This window comes from Rhinopithecus bieti, unplaced genomic scaffold, assembly GCF_001698545.2.
Source record: "Rhinopithecus bieti isolate Rb0 unplaced genomic scaffold, ASM169854v2 scaffold_35857, whole genome shotgun sequence".
Lineage (NCBI taxonomy): Eukaryota > Metazoa > Chordata > Mammalia > Primates > Cercopithecidae > Rhinopithecus > Rhinopithecus bieti.
The window spans coordinates 127,467-144,255 of record NW_016814943.1 but is presented as its reverse complement, the minus strand read 5'-3'; the positions used below and the strand labels follow the sequence as shown (position 1 = coordinate 144,255).

The following is a 16,789-nucleotide window of genomic DNA, read 5'->3' as shown; positions in this document are numbered from 1 at the left end:
TCTTCTTTTGAGAAATGTCTGTTCATATCCTTTGCCCACTTTTTGATGGGGTTGTTTGTTTTCTTCTTGTATATTTGTTTGAGTTCTTTGTAGATTCTGGATGTTAGCCCTTTGTCAGATGAGTAGATTGCAAAAATTTTCTCCCATTCTGTAGGTTGCCTGTTCACTCTGATGGTAGTTTCTTTTGCTGTGCAGAAGCTCTTTAGTTTAATTAGATCCCATTTGTCAATTTTGGCTTTTGCTGCCGTTGCTTTTGGTGTTTTAGACATGAAGTCCTTGCCCATGCCTATGTCCTGAATGGTACTACCTAGATTTTCTTCTAGGGTTTTTATGGTATTAGGTCTAACATTTAAGTCTCTAATCCATCTTGAATTAATCTTCGTATAACCGCAAGGTTATTTATTATAGATTCAATGCCATCCCCATCAAGCTACCAATGAGTTTCTTCACAGAATTGGAAAAAACTGCTTTAAAGTTCATATGGAACCAAAACAGAGCCCGCATTGCCAAGACAATCCTAAGTCAAAAGGACAAAGCTGGAGGCGTCACGCTACCTGACTTCAAACTATACTACAAGGCTACAGTAACCAAAACAGCATGGTACTGGTACCAAAACAGAGCTATAGACCAATGGAACAGAACAGAGTCCTCAGAAATAATACCACACATCTACAGCCATCTGATCTTTAACAAACCTGAAAGAAACAAGAAATGGGGAAAGGATTCCCTATTTAATAAATGGTGCTGGGAAAATTGGCCAGCCATAAGTAGAAAGACAAGGTACTTTAAAGGCATGGGCAACAGCAGAGTTTGTGGCAGTTGTGAGAGCAATCTCGCAGAGATGATGCGGGAGAGAAAGGTGCAACTGCAGGAGCAAAGTCCCTGAAAAAAATCGGAGCAGGGCCAGGAGACACTGCTTGTGTATAGCTGGAGAGAGAATCTGACTTGCCCCATTTAACAGACAAAAAACTGAGGGCTAGGGGAAGTATGTAACGGGGGAGGGTAAACAATTGAGTGGCCTTACCTTCAAAAAGCTGCACATACTGAGGGAATCCTGTTGCTTGAAGCCACTCACATGCTCTTTTGGCCTCGGCTTCTAAAACAGAACAAGGGAAAGAAACAGGCAAAGAAATGGGGTTAGGAGGGTGCTGACGCCAGGGCCCTAGGTGTATGCTGCTCAACCCCAGCAGGCAGGGTTATCTCATTCTGGTGATCCAGAAATGGCAAGAGAAGGCCAGAGGTCCTAGCACATTTGCTCCAAGTCATAGCCAGCCAGGAGGACCTCTGCTCCCCAAACCCTACTGTCTGGGCATCCTGGCCCTGGCTTTCTTGAGTCTCATTCCCTGCCTCTTCCAAACCCCTCCCACATTCCCACCCCCTGCCCAGGAACCAGGATCATCTGGGGTCAAGGAGTCCTGCTGGGATAAGAAGCCACAGCTGTGTCCACCCCCGAGCCTTTCTGAGGGACCTACCCCTTCCAAGGCCCTGGGTAGACCAGCCTAGTCCAGGCAGGAAATAGGAATGCTCAACCATTCCTATCTTTCTCTTTCTCATCATCACATGTAACATTCTTCAGCACTTTGACAGCCAAATCTCATTTCACACACACAATAACCGGTGATGGCTTTGCTATCCCCATTTTACAGACATACAAACAGGCTCAGCCTACGGTCTCACAGTGGACAAAGCAGCAGTGCCAGGGTTGGAATCTCAGCTGAGTCTGACAGCAGCATCCCCATGCTCATTCCAGTCCTCCCTCCTCAGGGAGCTTCCCAGTACTGCCCTAGCTCTCTTGGCCTATTTGTGTCATAGTGCAGTGCTGAGTGTCATGAACACACAGTACTGGCCTGTTGGGGCCTTGGGGGACCATGGCTAGGTCAGCCTGTCACCTCTGCTCTGGGAGTTCTGGCACAGAGCTGGGCACCCCTGCCAGCGCCAGCGGAGATGTGCAGCTGGACTGAAGCCACAGAGGAGGCACTTCTAGTCAGAGTAGGCCAAATACCAGCAGCAAAGCCCTGCGCCTGCCCGGGCGGTTATTTGCTTTCCACCCAGGTAATGCCAAGATGAGTGGGGCTGGGACCATGGAACCTGGCATCGCAGGGATGGTGGGGGAAGCCAGCTGGCTTTAGCAGAGCTGATCTGGCCACAGAGTCCTGCCCTCAACACGTCCTCCACTTCCTCAGCACCTGTGGCCACAGTCTCACCTGGCCCCCCTGACCAGAGGACTCTAAGGAGGCTGGTGAGGTTTTTCCAAGACAGGAAGAGCTCTCTCTTCCCAGTGCTCACTCACAAGGAAACCCAGGATGAAATCCTAGTGGCTGGGACAGATAAGATGAAGGACAAAACAGTATTTCAGAGATGCTAGGTGAGTAGACAGTGGAGGGAAGAGTGGGGGAAGTTAGAAGTCAGTCAAAAAAAGTAATGGGCTCCTCAAGGGTCACATACTGATGAGGATTTGAGGGAAAGAAGAGAGGGCTCTGCAGCCCCTGGAGCCCCTGCAGGTTTTGGGGCAAATGGGGTAAGGGCAAGGATGAACATCTGTGCATTTCTGTGAGTGCATGCAACAGGTCAGTGTCCACCACAGTATCTGTCTCTACACGTAGCTGTAGCCAAATCTGCTCATGTCCACGACTCATGAAGATCACTGTGGGACTGTGCACCTGTATATACCCACAGGCACCTCAGTCTGTGCATGCACCCGCCTCTCTCTCTGTCTCTCTCTCTCTCTCTCGTCTCTTTCTCTCCGTGTGTGTGTGTGTGTGTGTGTGTGTGTGTGTGTGTGTGTGTGTGTGTGTTTTATGTTACTACAACTTCCTAACCTAAAATAGAGATCTAGGAATCACCAGGACCTCTGAGGGGTCCCTGAAAAGTGTCTGACACAGCCCTGCTAGCAGTACCTCCACCTGTCTGGCAGGGGGCAATGCAAGCCTGAAAAAGGATCCTGTGCTCCAGGCCAGTGGTAGTCTAGGTGATGTAAGACCAGTCCAAAGGGACTGCACAGCTGCCCAGGGAGCCTTTGAGGAACATGGTTCTGCTACTAGGACAGCTGAGCTGGCTGCCACAGCCACCTCCCTGTCCCTGTTCCTGTCATGCCCCTGCGATGAGACCCTTTCCCCATCTCAGCACCCATCCTGGCAGCCAGCTCTGCTTTCCTGTTATGAGGACAAAAGGGAGGTGCCAGAAGATGGACCAGGTTAGGACTTCCAGAGAGGCAGGCACAGGAGCAGAGAGTGGCCCCTAAAGGGTCACAAGTATGGCTACCCCAGGGAAGGGAGCAAATCTCTAGGGTAGGCCTGCATGCCAGGAACACACCCTTAAAATCCCACTGCAGCCCTCAGTTACTCATGGCTAATGGAGAGGATAGGAGAGGCACCTCCCTCCCCTGATGCTAGGCACTGGCCCTAGCTGGGGGTTGGCAGAAGAGGACCATCTCACTCAGGCCAATGCCAAGTTCTTTCATGACTACTTAGAGCCCTGTAGCCCGTTGCTACTCAAAGTGTAGTCCCAGACTAGCAGCATCAACATCACAGGGGAGCTTGTTAGAAATGCAGAATCCCAAGCCCCACACCCAGAACCACTATATTTAAGAAGACCCTCAGGCAAACACATTAAAGTTTGAAAAGTCTTGGTCTAAATCACATTGCTCAGTGACTCTCACCCCTGGATGCACATAAGAATCAGCTAGGAAGTGTTATTTTTAAAAATACCAGTGCCCAGGGCCCCTTCCCCAGCAGGCTGGCTTAACTGATCTGTGGTAGGACTCTCCACATTGGTATTTTTTAAAAAGTTACAGTATAAAGCCTACTGAGGTCCAAGACACTTTTCCAAGGTCATACAGGGTAAAGTATCACAGGTGAGACTATAACCCTGATCTTTTCACTCCACGTTCCGCGCTCTTGGCCATTGCATTATGCCACCTGCCCTCATGCCAGCCAAGCAAGGAGCTCAGACTCAAAGGAACCAACCCCAGCCCCCCAGGCTGTTTTCCTGCTCCTTCCGGTCTAGTGGAGTCACAACCCAGGGTTCAAATCCTGATGCTGTCAGTCACCAGCTCTTTGACTTTGGGCAAGTTGTATAACCTCTCCAGGTTTCCATTTCCTCCTCTGTAAAACAGGAGCCACGGCATCCACATCTTTTTTCAATTTTATTTTATTTATTTTCATGTTTTGGGGTTTTTTTTTTTCTTTTGAGACAGGGTCTCACTCTGTCACCCAAGCTGGAGTGCAGTGGTCCTATCACGGCTCACTGCAAGCTCAAACTCCTGGGTTTGTGTGATCCTCCCATCTCAGCTTCCTGAGTAGCTAGGACTACAATAGCAGCCACCACAACACACCCGGCTAGTTTTCTTTTTATTTTTTGTAGAGATGGGGTCTCACTATATTGCCCATGGTCTCCATGGCCTGCAGTGATCCTCCTGTCTCCCTGTCTCAGCCTCCCAAAGTGCTAGGATTACAGGTGTGAGCCACCACACCCAGCCAGCATCCACATCTTATAGCTACTGACAGCATTAAATAAAAGACTGGAGAAAGCAAAAGCCCCTGGCACATAATACCAAGCACTCAACAAATGTGTTCCACCCCAACTCTGACTCTGAAGGGTCCCACAGAAAAAGAGGAAATTAGAGAAAGAAGCCCAGCTACTGCATTCCCTTGTGGGTCTGGACAATGGCTTTGTCCAGACCACTGTCAGAATTGAGGCCAAATGGCTGGGGGAAGTGAGGTAAGGAGGCAGAAGTTTCAAAGAGGTTGCAATTGCTCCAAAGACAAAGGAGCAAAGAAGTTTGGAGTAGGGCTACAGACTGAATTCCCCACCACCTCTCCTTAACAGGAATCTAGAGAATGTAATGGGTTATTACCAAACAGGATGTCAGGGACATTGGCTCCCCACAATACACCATCTCATGGAGGGCTGGGAGGCCCCGAGGCTCCCTCTCAGATGGATCAGTCAGGGACATATGTCTTGATGATTAAGGGCTGAACTGCGGTGCTCTGCCTTGTCCCTCCCACTCGTCTCAGCCTGCCCAGGCTGAGGCCAGGAGCGACCCCACCTCCACCCCCAGTAGACTCAATTCACCTGGGGCTGAAGCCAGGTGGCCCAGACTGAGGACTGGCTTATGTATCTGGCGGGCAGAGTGACAACAGGCAGGCTGAGGTGAGGTAGGAATGTCTGTGGTCCCTTGCCTTACCTCTATATCCAGATGTGCAGATTCCAAGGCATGGCTGCCAGCAGTTCTAAAGGCTATATTCTGCAGGCGGTGTGTGCTCTGGCCAAAGCTTAGGTGATGTGCCAGGATAGGTCAGTAACAGCAGTCAGCTGGCACAAACTGGATTCCACTGAGACTTAAGCCCAGACTCTCCCTGGGGGAGGGGCCCAGATGATCCAGGCTGGGAGAGTCAGGGGAGAGGGCACACTACAAAGCTCCAGAGTCCAATCAGGCCTCAGAGCCAAACCCAAAGGTCTCCTGGAGGGAGCGTCAAAGTAGGAAAGGCTGAGCAGCAGCACATGCTTTCCGAGGCCAATGATGGTATCCGCACCTACATTTATACAGGCCACGTCCCAGAGACAGCACAGAGCAGTTTTCTATGCTGAGAAGGATGCAACCAGGAAAAAAGCAGACCTTCTGGTCTTGAGAAACACTCAAGCGTAGGGCTTATGCACCCAGGAAAGAGGCAGCAACATTTCTCACTGGGAGATGCAGTAATGCCCACAGATGATCACTAAGTTGGAAAAGAGCTTTTTTCCAATCAAGCCAGCTTCCATGCTTGCCACTAAGTCATCTGAGACAACTCGTGTCATTCTCTAAGCTTTGGTTTCCAAATTTATACAGTGGGGACTAACGACTTTCCTGTCTACCACTGTGGTTACCTTACAGATTTGATCAGGCTTTTGCTGGTTTTGAAAGTGGCTATATAAAAGTTCTCATTAACGAAGGCTATTTTTATTAAGATGAGCTGAACTTTGTACCCATCTAGTCTTTAAGACACAGTTCAGATTGTGTACCAGTTGCAAAGAGGTGAGAGAAAAGAGCCAGGAGGAAGAGAGAAGGCAACAGGCATCTAATCTAGACTACAGGAAGTAAGGCCTCAGCCAGCCAGTGTCACCAACCCCACTCTCGGGCTGGGTATCCCCTCTTCACACCACTACTAGGCAACCCCAGTCCTTGTACCTTCTGGTCACTCAGTGGGTTATAAGACAGCTGCCCCGGCCCTGGGTTCAGCCTACTCATGCCTAAACATAAAGACAATATCAGGCATGGAGACCAGGCAGGAAGATACAGGCTCAAGACAAGCAATGGATGGATGTCACAGGGACATAGATGAAAGCATCCTTTATTACTGCTGGAGCTGTTGGGTGTCCCGTCCCATTCCTCCCTCACCTCTCAAATCTGGCTGCACGTTAAAATCTCCTGGGGAGCTTTTACTAATGGGCCCCACCCATGACTAGTTAAATTAAACTCTCTGGGGATAGGGCTTATTTTGTTTGTTTATTTTGAGAGCTCTCCCGGTGCTTCTAAAGTACAGCCCATGATAAAGACCACCACCCTAAACAGAAAAGGCCTGCTAGAAAGCCACAGGTATAGGTCCCTGGAAAATTCTACCCAGAGACGAGTCACAGGCCTGTTCTACTCACAGGCCCACGTTCTCTCTAGACCTGAGTGCAGGAACAGGAGAGAGTGACCAGCATCAATGTGAATGCCTATGATGACTGAGGGAAGGCAGGCAGTGGGTGTTTGTGAAGGTCATTCAGTTAGCTGACCTGCTCCCTAAGGTGACTTTAAACATCCGGTGGCCTCCTTTACCTGACTTAGCTTCCTGTTTGGAAAAGCATCGCCTCCATGGCCCTTACCAGAGGATAGGGGCCTCCAAAACAGGATCTGGTCTCCATGTTGGTCTCTCCCACCTTCACTGAGTGCAGGAGGAAAAGTCAGTGTCCTGAGTGGTGGAGAAAGACCTGGGATGCCACTATCTATGTGACAACCCCAGTTCCCAAGGCAGGCTCTGTGAGGCTGGTCCCTCAAGGCAGGGCTAGGAGGCAGGCAGGGGGGTCGCCTACCACTGCAGGCCCTGCTACTGATGCTCAGAAATGCTAGGACCTGGCAAACCGCTCCTCAGATCATTTCTTTTGGTTGCTACAAGGCCCATTTCCTTTGGTTGCTATAAGGCGCATTTCCTTTGCCTGCTCTCCAACCCTAGAGAGGGACCTCTCTCAAGGAGAAGGTGCTGGCCTTTTGGCAGAGGGCTTGTATCTCAGAAGCTACCATCCTCAGCATGTGGCCCCAACTGCTCTGAGCAGCTCCTTATACCCTCCCTTAAGCAAATACTAAGGGACCCAGGCCAAAATAAGCTTGCCCACCAAGCCTTGAGCCCTGGCACAGGGCTGTATCCCTCAGGGGCGCTGTTTCATTTGAATTTGCACAAATCTACCCTCTAGGTTGGCAGTGCTGCAACGGGTGGCTGACTGGCTATGCCACCTCTCTCCCTGGGGGACAGTGGGAGAGGGACCTGTACTAAGAGCTGTCAGGGATTACAGGGCCACCAAGACTTTCCCTCCTGACCTTGAAGCAGACATGCAAGGGGGTCTGCAATGCCCTATATATGGGGTGGTCCAGTTCACTGGTGCCTCTCTCTGCTCCTGCTGCTCTTCACTGAAATCACAACTCTAACTTGATTCTTACAGGGGGAGGCACAGGGAAGAAAGGAGACAGGACCAAAATAGCTCTCATCCCACATTCCGAACCTCACAGGAGGGGCACCACAGGAAGGGCCTCTGTATTTCACCCAGCCTAGGTTGGCAGTGCTGGACCCTGGCTGGCCTCTGGCTTGTTAGGTCACCGGGCAGAACTCAGGGCCCTGCTGCACCTGTTCAGATGCCAGTCTTGGTTTCGGTTGGGGCTACAGCTGGATGCCAAGTTCTGGGCCCATGCAGGCAACACTTCTGGAGCCTCCCTGTCACAAATGAGGCACCACTAAAGCAAACAGCCCAGGAGGGGCCCCTAGGACAGGGTGGCAGGAAAAACAAGTCACTGAACCTTTTAGCTGGCCAGTGGTAAGTTCAGGTGTGTGGTTCTACCTTCTATATAACATCCCTCTCTCAACACTGCACATCCCAGAAAAAATTTCTAGTCTCTACCACAGGGATTCTCAACCAGGGACAATTTTTACCCCAGGGGACATTTGGCAATGTCTGGAGACATTTTTGGTCATCTCAACTGGTGCGGGTTAAGGGGTAAATGCTACTAGCATCTACTCAGTAGAGGCCAGGGATGCTACTAAACATCGTACACTGCACCAGACAGCCCCAGACAAAGAAAGGTTGACTCCAGATCTGAAGCATGAGACCCTGAGGGTTGGCCTCTGCCTTATCTGGGGCCTCGGGCCCCTCTGGGCAGCCCACCCTCCCGCCAGGATGTCCTGGGGGCTGAAGTGAAGAATGGGTGCAACATTCAGTGGCGGTCCCTAGCCTTTGCACATTGTGGACACCTTGCAGGATCAGCCAGGAAGAGGCGGCAATTCTGGTTTGGCATTTTATTTAAAAATGGAAGTTACACAAGAAACCCCCAATTGTGGTTCCCCACTCCTCTCCGCAAAGCAGTGGCCTTAGCTCCTGTGTGCAGCTGTAAATGAGGGAGAATCACGAGCACCCTGAGGTTAAACCAGACCTCAGGCCCACTGAGGCTGCTGGAGATTTTGGGTCCAGAGGCAGCCCAGCCTGTGGGCTCCTGGGCTTGAGCTTGGTATGGCAGGACCAAAGTAGGCAGCTGACATTCCTGCCTGGCACTGGGTTTCCCTATGACAAGGAACGTCAAAGCTGCCACCTGCTCTGTTGCAGTTGCTCCATTAGTTTTCTTGCCCCCAAGGGCCTCCTGCCCCCAACCCAGTCCCAGGTGCTCTGACAAGGTCATGGTGCCTAGGAAAGAGAGAGTTGTTTTAATGAGCCATGTGCTACTCCGTCATCTCCAGTCCCTGGCCTAGAGGTAAATGATGCCAGCCTAACCGGTCTGGGGCAGATATTAGGTCAGCGGTAACTGCTCTCCACTTTGGTTTGAGTGGAAAGTATTGAACTAAAGGTCAGGTGAACTACCTTCTGGCCTTAGCTCCACTAGCATCTTGCATAACCTCAGGCAAGCCATTACCTCTGTCTGAACCTCAGTTTCCCCATCTCCTAATGACCGCTCCCCAAAATCTAGAGCTGCAGCAGAGGTGTGTGTGATGTACACGTAGTGGCTGCCTCAGTGGGGGGAGCTTTTTTCCTTCACATTCTTTTCTGAGGACCCAAGCGAGGATCCTCAGTGTACACACCAAACCCATCTTTCCCCACAACCAGCTCTCCGTATGTTTCTGCCTCCCAGTGTGCCCACTGCCTAGGCTTAAACCTCAAGTCATCCTTGCTCTCTTCTCGCCACATGTATTTAATCACCAAATTCTACCAACTTTTCCATCAAATGGTTGGGCTTTTTTCCTGCCCAACTGTGCTCTAGGTTCTTCTGCCTGGATTACTTCAGCCCTCCAAGTTCCCAGCCTCTAGCCTCTCCTTTCAAGGGGCCATCCTGCCAGCTGCTTCTTCCAAGAGCCCAGCTCTAACCTGGCCGCTCCCCTACTCTACAACCTAAAGAGCTTCCACAGCCTGGGGCAGATAGCCTTGACTGCTCCCTGGCACTCAAGACTCTGCACAATCTAGACACAGCCTGATTTGAAGCTTTAAACTACTATTTATTCATCAAGCTGGAGATCAAACACCCCCTCCCACGAAGCCTCCCCTGACCTCTCACCAACCCCCTAACACCCAGTGGCTCAGTTCAATTAAGCAATCCCCTAACACATTTCCATGATCATCTCAGCAGCATGTGAGTCTATCCCCCATTCAACTGGGGGCTTCTCTGCACTGGGTACTTTTGGTCTTTGCGTTGCCACTGAAGTGTGTTAAGGGCTACCGAATGTTCTGGCAACAGACAGGAAGCCCTACTTCCCACTACACAGAATACAGGCCTCTGCCTCTGCTCCCTTGTCTGGTATCACCACAGCACTAGAAATGGAATTGAGCACGTCTTTACCTCAAAGGCTTGCCCTAGGACAGAAACCACATAGCCAGGAACGAAGGCTCAGAGATGTGAGAACAGAAAATGAACTTTGCTCGATTGTGGAGGCATTACGACCTGAAGGAGCACTTCACTCCGCCGAGCTCAGGGGAGGGCATCCACGTTCACCTGAGAGAATGGGTGTGCCTACCTCCTGCCTCCCTCTCTTGGCCTGGAAAGTCTTGGCGCTTGTCTGTTTTGACCCTGTGCCACCACGTCTGCATCCCATCCCCTTGCCTACTTCCCTTTCCTTTTGCTCAGGCCAAATATAAACTCCTGGACAGGAAATGCCTTGAAGGAGCCTGGCCCCACCCTGAGATCCAGAGAAAATTGTCTCTGATAGAAAGGAAATGGGCCTGAGAGAAGTGGCCTCCCTGGGAAGGGAGCAGACACAACGCCTCCCCCAGCCCCAAGGAGAGTCAGAGGGAGGGCTGTGATGTTGAGCACATAGCAAGGGGCGGAGCCTAGGGCTCTGGGGGCAAGGGTGACGATGTGCATGCTCAGGTCATGGTAGGGCCAAGGGAAGGAGAACCCCAAACGGTGGTCTTAAGCTCTGTAAGGCCTATGGGCATAGAGGTTACAAGGTACAGTGGGAGGAGTTAACAGGCTAGTCACCTGAAGACATAGCCTGTGAGTCATGGCTCTGTACCTCTTCCTTTTCTTTTTTTAAAATGAGGTCTCACTCTGTCACCAGGGCTGTAGTGTAGTAGCACGATCACAGCTCACTGCAGCCTCGACCTCCCGGGCTTAAGCAATCCTCCCACCTCAGCCTCCAGAGTAGCTGGGACTACAGGCATGCACCATGACGCCCAACTAATATGTATTTTTTATTTTTTGTAGAGATAGGTGTCTCCCTATATTTCCCAGGCTGGTCTCAAACTCCTCGGCTCAGGCAATCCTTCTGCCTCAGCCTTCCAAAATTGCTGGATTATAGGTGTGAGCCACCACCGCCCCTGGTCCTGGCTCTATACTTCTTACTCACAGCAATATTTATGATACAGAATGTAATTATTAATAAAATATAGCAAACACTAATAGTTATACAGTACTTACTACGTGCCCTGGGCTACGGACTTTGTACTAAGCCATTATTATGTCCCAGGCATTTCTTTAGTTTTTTTTTTAATGTGTATTATGTTATTGAATCTTCACAACAAACCCGTGAGCTAAGTGCTCCAATAATATCTCTATTTTACAGAGGAGGAAACTGAGACCCAGAGATACGGAGTAACTTGCCCAAGGTCAGCAACTAAGAAGTGGTGAGCCAAGATGCAAATCCAAGAAGTTTGGCTCTAGAGTCAGAGCTACCAAGTTAGAATCTTCCTCATTAAAGAAAAGAAATTGTCTAGGCTGCGGCCTGGCACACAGCAGACACAAAATTATTTACCAGGGTTTTTGCAGTATGAGTGGTTAGCCTGAATTTAACTTCCCATCAGCCGGGAAAGCACTTGATCATTCTGTATGTCATTTGGTCCCCACAAGAACTCGTCCAAAGCAGGTAATGCCTATGGTACAAATGGGGAAACTGAGGCTACACTAGGTCAAGTAGCTTCTGTTGGACTACAGATTGGGCCAGAAGCCTACCTAAACACCCACAGTCCTCCTGCTGACCTGTTCCCTCCCTCGGCTCTCCCCTTAGAATCCACTCCCCATGAACTGTGAAATTATTCAACTAATAATACCCAAGCACCTACTTGGTGCCAAGCCCTACGCTGGGTACTAAGGTCTGAAAAGAGAAAAAAAGTTGAACTCTCCTGCAGCACTTGGCCAGAGCTGCTGCCAGGCCCATCCTTCTCAGGAGACAGAGGCTCATATGGACTGGCCTTCGTAGCACTCCCTGGAGCTTGCTTTGGAGGCAAGATAAAGGGGCATAAGCCCCGAAGCAATGGAGCTGGCAGCTAATACAGCCTGAGGGAAGGAAGGTTGCAGCCCCCAGGACCCTGAGATGGAAGCACTTCCGGGAGGGCTAGAGCTTCCGGACAACCTCCTCCCACCCAATTCTAGCATGGGACACGCCAGCTAGTGATCATAGGAGCTAATCCAGCCAGCCTCCTGCCTGCCCCAACCACCCACGCCTTCTAAATAATGCAGCTTGGTTGTCAAGAGGGCATATTCAAATGTCTCTTCTTCCCCAATGCCACCCAGCACCCTGCTCTCCACCCCCAGTACTAGAAGGTGCTAATCAGGCAGGCCTGGTGCTGATGTCAGAACCACACTGCCACCCCCACCGCCCAACTCCCTCCTGCACACCCTCCCCACCCCAATGCAGCTCTGTTTTAGAGCATAAATACCCACTCCTCCATGTCCTCCCTCCTATCCATCTGTCCACCTTGGTGATGGAGAGTGAGGGGAAGTGCACAGAGCAGACAGGCAAGGACCTGGGGACTGCCTGCCCAGAAGTGACTAATCACTGGTGGGTGTGATGAGCACTCAGGAGGGGAAGGAGACCCGAACCTCAGCTCTTGCCTCCTGGCCAGGCATCTGGAGAGAGGCATGGCCCAGTCATTAAAGATGTCAGGAGGCAGAGTCAGACCACCTGGGTCCTGATCCCAGCTCCATCACTCCCTGGATATGTGACCTTGGGCAAGTTTATCTAACCTCTACTTACCTCAGTTGCTTCACAAGTAAAATAGAGACAGTACCTACCTTACAGAATTGCCATGAATGCTAAAGAAGTTAAAATGTGTCAATAATTTAGAAGAGTTCACTATTATTATTGGTGACACCAATAATAATAGTGAACTCTTCTAAATTATTGACACTGCCTTGAAAACTGTTGCAGTGTCGCGAATGCCACTAAAGAAGGCCAGAGGAAGGAAGCCCTGTGGGTGGGCATGGCCAAAGGGAGCTTTTCTGGGTAAGGTGGACTCTGAAATGACTGCAAAGTCCAGACCGAATGCCAGGAGGTGGCAGGTTTGAGGACTGCACAACCCCAGGTCAGTGAAAAACAGCAAAATGACAGGACTGCAGAAGGTACTACCAAGCAACAATCATGACAATAATTTTATTTATATTGTTGGATTTAATATTCAACAACCCCATGAGGTGGGTACATATCTCCATTTCAGAGCTGACAAAATGAAGGCTCAGAGAAGTTAAGTAATTTGCCCAAAGTCTCCCAGCACTGTGAACATGAGAGCTTGTGTACAGCTCAGGATATATTTTACTTCTGCTCCACTTTGACCCCTTTTCCACATTCTCCTCTTTGTTTTTCCCATTTAGAAGGCCCTTCTGGTGTGGGCACTGCTCAGGACAGATGTTTGGGGACAAGCTCTTCCCACAAGCTCAACTGCCTCTGCCACAGCCTGACTTGACCTCAGCCTGGAGCAGAAAGGCTGGCTGCAGGTGCCTATCTCACACCTCAGACAGGCCAGCCTTTGGCCAGCCCAGATAAAGGACAGGAAATCCTAGGCCACCTCCCTTGGAGCTCACTCTCTCACAGGAACAGAGTTGCAGCCAGGGCAGGAGTTCCTCTGTGGTGGGGAAGCTGCCGAGTCAGCCCCGGCTGCCATGGCTGCTGGGTGTGGTTTGGGGAAAACAGGGAGGGCTGAGGGTCAGGAGACCTGGGCTCCAAATCCTCCCTCACTGGAGACCGTTCCTCCCTTCCCTGGGCCTCAGGTGGAGACCACCACAGATCACTCTGGGGAAATCATACCATCTACTTTACAGGGCTGCTCTAAGAACACAATGGGATCATGGAAGTGAAAGTGCCTTGAAAACACTGAAGAAATGGGAGGACTCACAGTCGTCATCATCAACTGCTAGGGGAAGGAATGGCTAAGTTGGTATTTCTCCCTGTCTGATTCACTCTTCTAGGCCTCACTGTGGGCATGGCTCATACTCATTTCCGGCTTCAGTACTCCCTAAAATATCCCCTTCCCTCCACCCCTCACCAACTCCAAAGATAAAACCGAGTGGCAGGAAAGCAGGGTACGCTAGAAGCCCCCCACATATTACATAGTATTCAACTAATCAAGGGGAACACCTACTAACACCAGGCTTGTCCTCCACTACAGGGGCACCAATTGGAAGGCCCTACCTTCCAAGGGCTCTCCAATCATGAGAGCTGGCTGGACCTGAACAATAAACAAATCAGCATTGTCTAAGGTATTTGCACTCAAGATTCTGGGGGTTAGGAGTCTACCCGCTGGGGTAACTAGAAAAGGATTATGGAGAAGTCATCTGAACAAGTTCAGACTATAAATAAACTAAGGGGAGTGAGGGGTTTCCAGTGCCCCATTTCCTGTCCCCACATGTTAAGGGGGCCATAAACAGTAGCAGGCAGGGAGGACAGAGGACAGTGATGAGGCTGGGAAGGGGGCTGCTCCAGGTCTGAGGAGGAGCACAGATGCTTGAAGGCTGTTTGGCCTAGAGAAGACACAGGTGCACTTGGGTTCTGTCCTCAGACTCCTGAAGGTCAGAGAGAGCAGACAGGGTCCATCCAGGTGGTCCCAGGGGGCACAGTCAGGACCCAGGGTTAGAAGCCTCAGGGAGGCACAGTTAAGTTCAACATGAGAAAAAACTTTCAGACATTCCAAAGACGAAAGCAACTTGCTTGAAACATATCACATTCCCACGTATTGAACATGAGTGAGCAGGAACTGCACGAGTACCTGTCGGGAAGCCCCAAGTTTCAGAAGGAAAGTTGGACCTAGTACCCTCTAAAGGTCCTTCTCCCCTGAGATCTGCCTGCATACCTACCTCTAGAGGGGTTGTGGGAGAGAGCATAAAGGTGACTGGAGCTGGCTAGGCCCTTGGCTGCTTCCCAAAGGGACCTAGTATCCCAGGAGCACCGTGGGCTGGTATGACCGAGGGGGAGCAGTTCACTCATTAACTTGTGCTGAATGGGTCAGAGAGTGGCTGGCCACTTGGGACAGACACAGGCTTGGGGAGGGGCCAGAGAGCAAACTGCAGAAAAGCCCATGCACAAGGAGAACCCAAGCTGTGGCAATTCAGGGCTTGGCCAGCTCAAACTGACCCAGCCGGCTGAGAACATTCAGTGTCTGGGCCCGGATGAATTTGAAGCCAGCTCACCATTGCCCAGTAGACAAGAAAAGGGCCTTGGGTGGGGAGGCATACTTGCATAGCTGAAAGGAAGGCTGACAGACCACTGAGTCTGCCTGCCACCTGCCCTACCCACTTTATAGTCGTGGAAATTGAGGCCCAGAGAAAGCAAAAATCACTCACTGAGAGAAAGCTATAAAGGGGGCAGAACTAGAAGCCGTTTCCTAACTCTGTAGCAGGCCCACAGGGTGGTTCCTTCTCTTCCTACTGAAACTGCAGAAAACTGCATGTGGTCTGGAGCTTTCTAAATTGGGTCTGGGTCTGGGTCTGGGTCCTGGCCCAACCCTTCCCAAGTGCCACTGTTTGTCTAGATACAGGATCCCAGAGGAAGGCATCCTCCTCCACTTACAGAGCCCCTCAGCCTCTCAGCAGCAACCATGTGGTTGGCTGTCCCCATTCCCCCTGCAGCCTGGTATGGAGGGACCCACAGCTGTACTGAAAACAGACACACATTCACACAGCGTTAACTCCATCCCCAGCATCGGCAGACCCTTTGGGTGGGCATTTCTTGCTCTTTTAGACTCTCAAATTGAGATGAGGGGATCAACTACTCCTAGAGACATCCCTACCCCTTTTTAACTCTGATGCTGGACCCCACTGCCCATCCAAATCCCCATCAATTCACTCCCCTCCCCTTCTCAATACCGTCCAAGCCGAACCCATGTCCTTCAAATGGTGTGAATAATTGCTTCTGTTTGCCCAAGTAAAGGACGAAGGGGCAGACTTTTAACTGGCCCCAGAAGGTCCCATGACAGAATGTTTGTCAATGTTCCCTTGGGGGAAGGTGAGGGTTCAGGACACGGGCTCTTTAAGGCCTGGGGTGGACAGGGAGTTAGTTAATGACCATCCTCTAAAGATGACTTTCCAAGGTGGTTATTATGTGGCTCAATGATTAACCAAGCAGTGGCAGGACCCCAGGCTTGTTGGAAGGAGGCTGCTCTTTTCCCAAGGACAGCCCAAGAGCAGGAACCTGCAGTCAGGGAGAACAGTCCTGGGGTCTTTCTCTCTCTCTCTCCGACAGGCTGCGGTGAGGTGGGTGGGGGCAGAGGCTTGCACTGAGGGAATCTCTCCCTCAGCCCCGCATGGGGGTAGAGGGCTGGCCCGGATATGGAGGAAGTCAGCACACCCTTACTGGGGCGGAAGGGAAAAGAGAGACAGTGAGGGTTTTTATCATGAATGAGAGAGGAAGCTCCAAGCTGGGCCTTGGTGATTAGATGACAAGCTGGGAAAGACGTTCATCCTGAATACATCCTGTTTTGCTCTGAACTGGCCTCGGGGGTCAGGCGCAGGGGAGAGGCCTAGGTGGAGAGCAGCCTCCCAGAATTCTCCTAGACCTGCGGACCCCAAACTCCTGGGTGCCCTGGACTGGGGAAGCAAGTGTGAGAGTGAGAATGTCATTTACTGCTAGAGAAACAAAGGCAGGAAGTCTCTGCAAGAAGCCTCCATGGGTCAGCCTCCAGATCTGGAGCCCTAGAGGCAGCTAACATCTGGACTGGGACCTTTCCTGGGCCTCTCTTCCAAGGTTCAGCTCAAATGTCACTGCCTCTATCGGTCACCTTCCCCTCAGTCAAAAGCAATCACTCCCTGGAATGGATTCCCAGGGCAGAATGGACGCCCAGGGCAAATAAGTCCTTCTCAACAATTGGAAAT

The 16,789-nt window shown here is 50.9% G+C and overlaps 1 protein-coding gene across 11 annotated transcripts in view; it reads right to left on the bottom strand.

The window, feature by feature from the left end:
* STARD8 (StAR related lipid transfer domain containing 8) overlaps positions 1-16,789 on the bottom strand; it is a 79,413-nt gene that overhangs the window by 13,213 nt on the left and 49,411 nt on the right. For all 11 annotated transcript variants that reach the window (XM_017852757.1, XM_017852751.1, XM_017852750.1 and 8 more), the window contains one exon: positions 1,025-1,096. Coding sequence is in view for 6 of the 11 variants with exons in the window: in XM_017852751.1 (XP_017708240.1) it covers positions 1,025-1,096 (72 nt within the window). In the remaining 5 variants the exon portion in view is untranslated. The remainder of the gene's footprint in view (positions 1-1,024; positions 1,097-16,789) is intronic.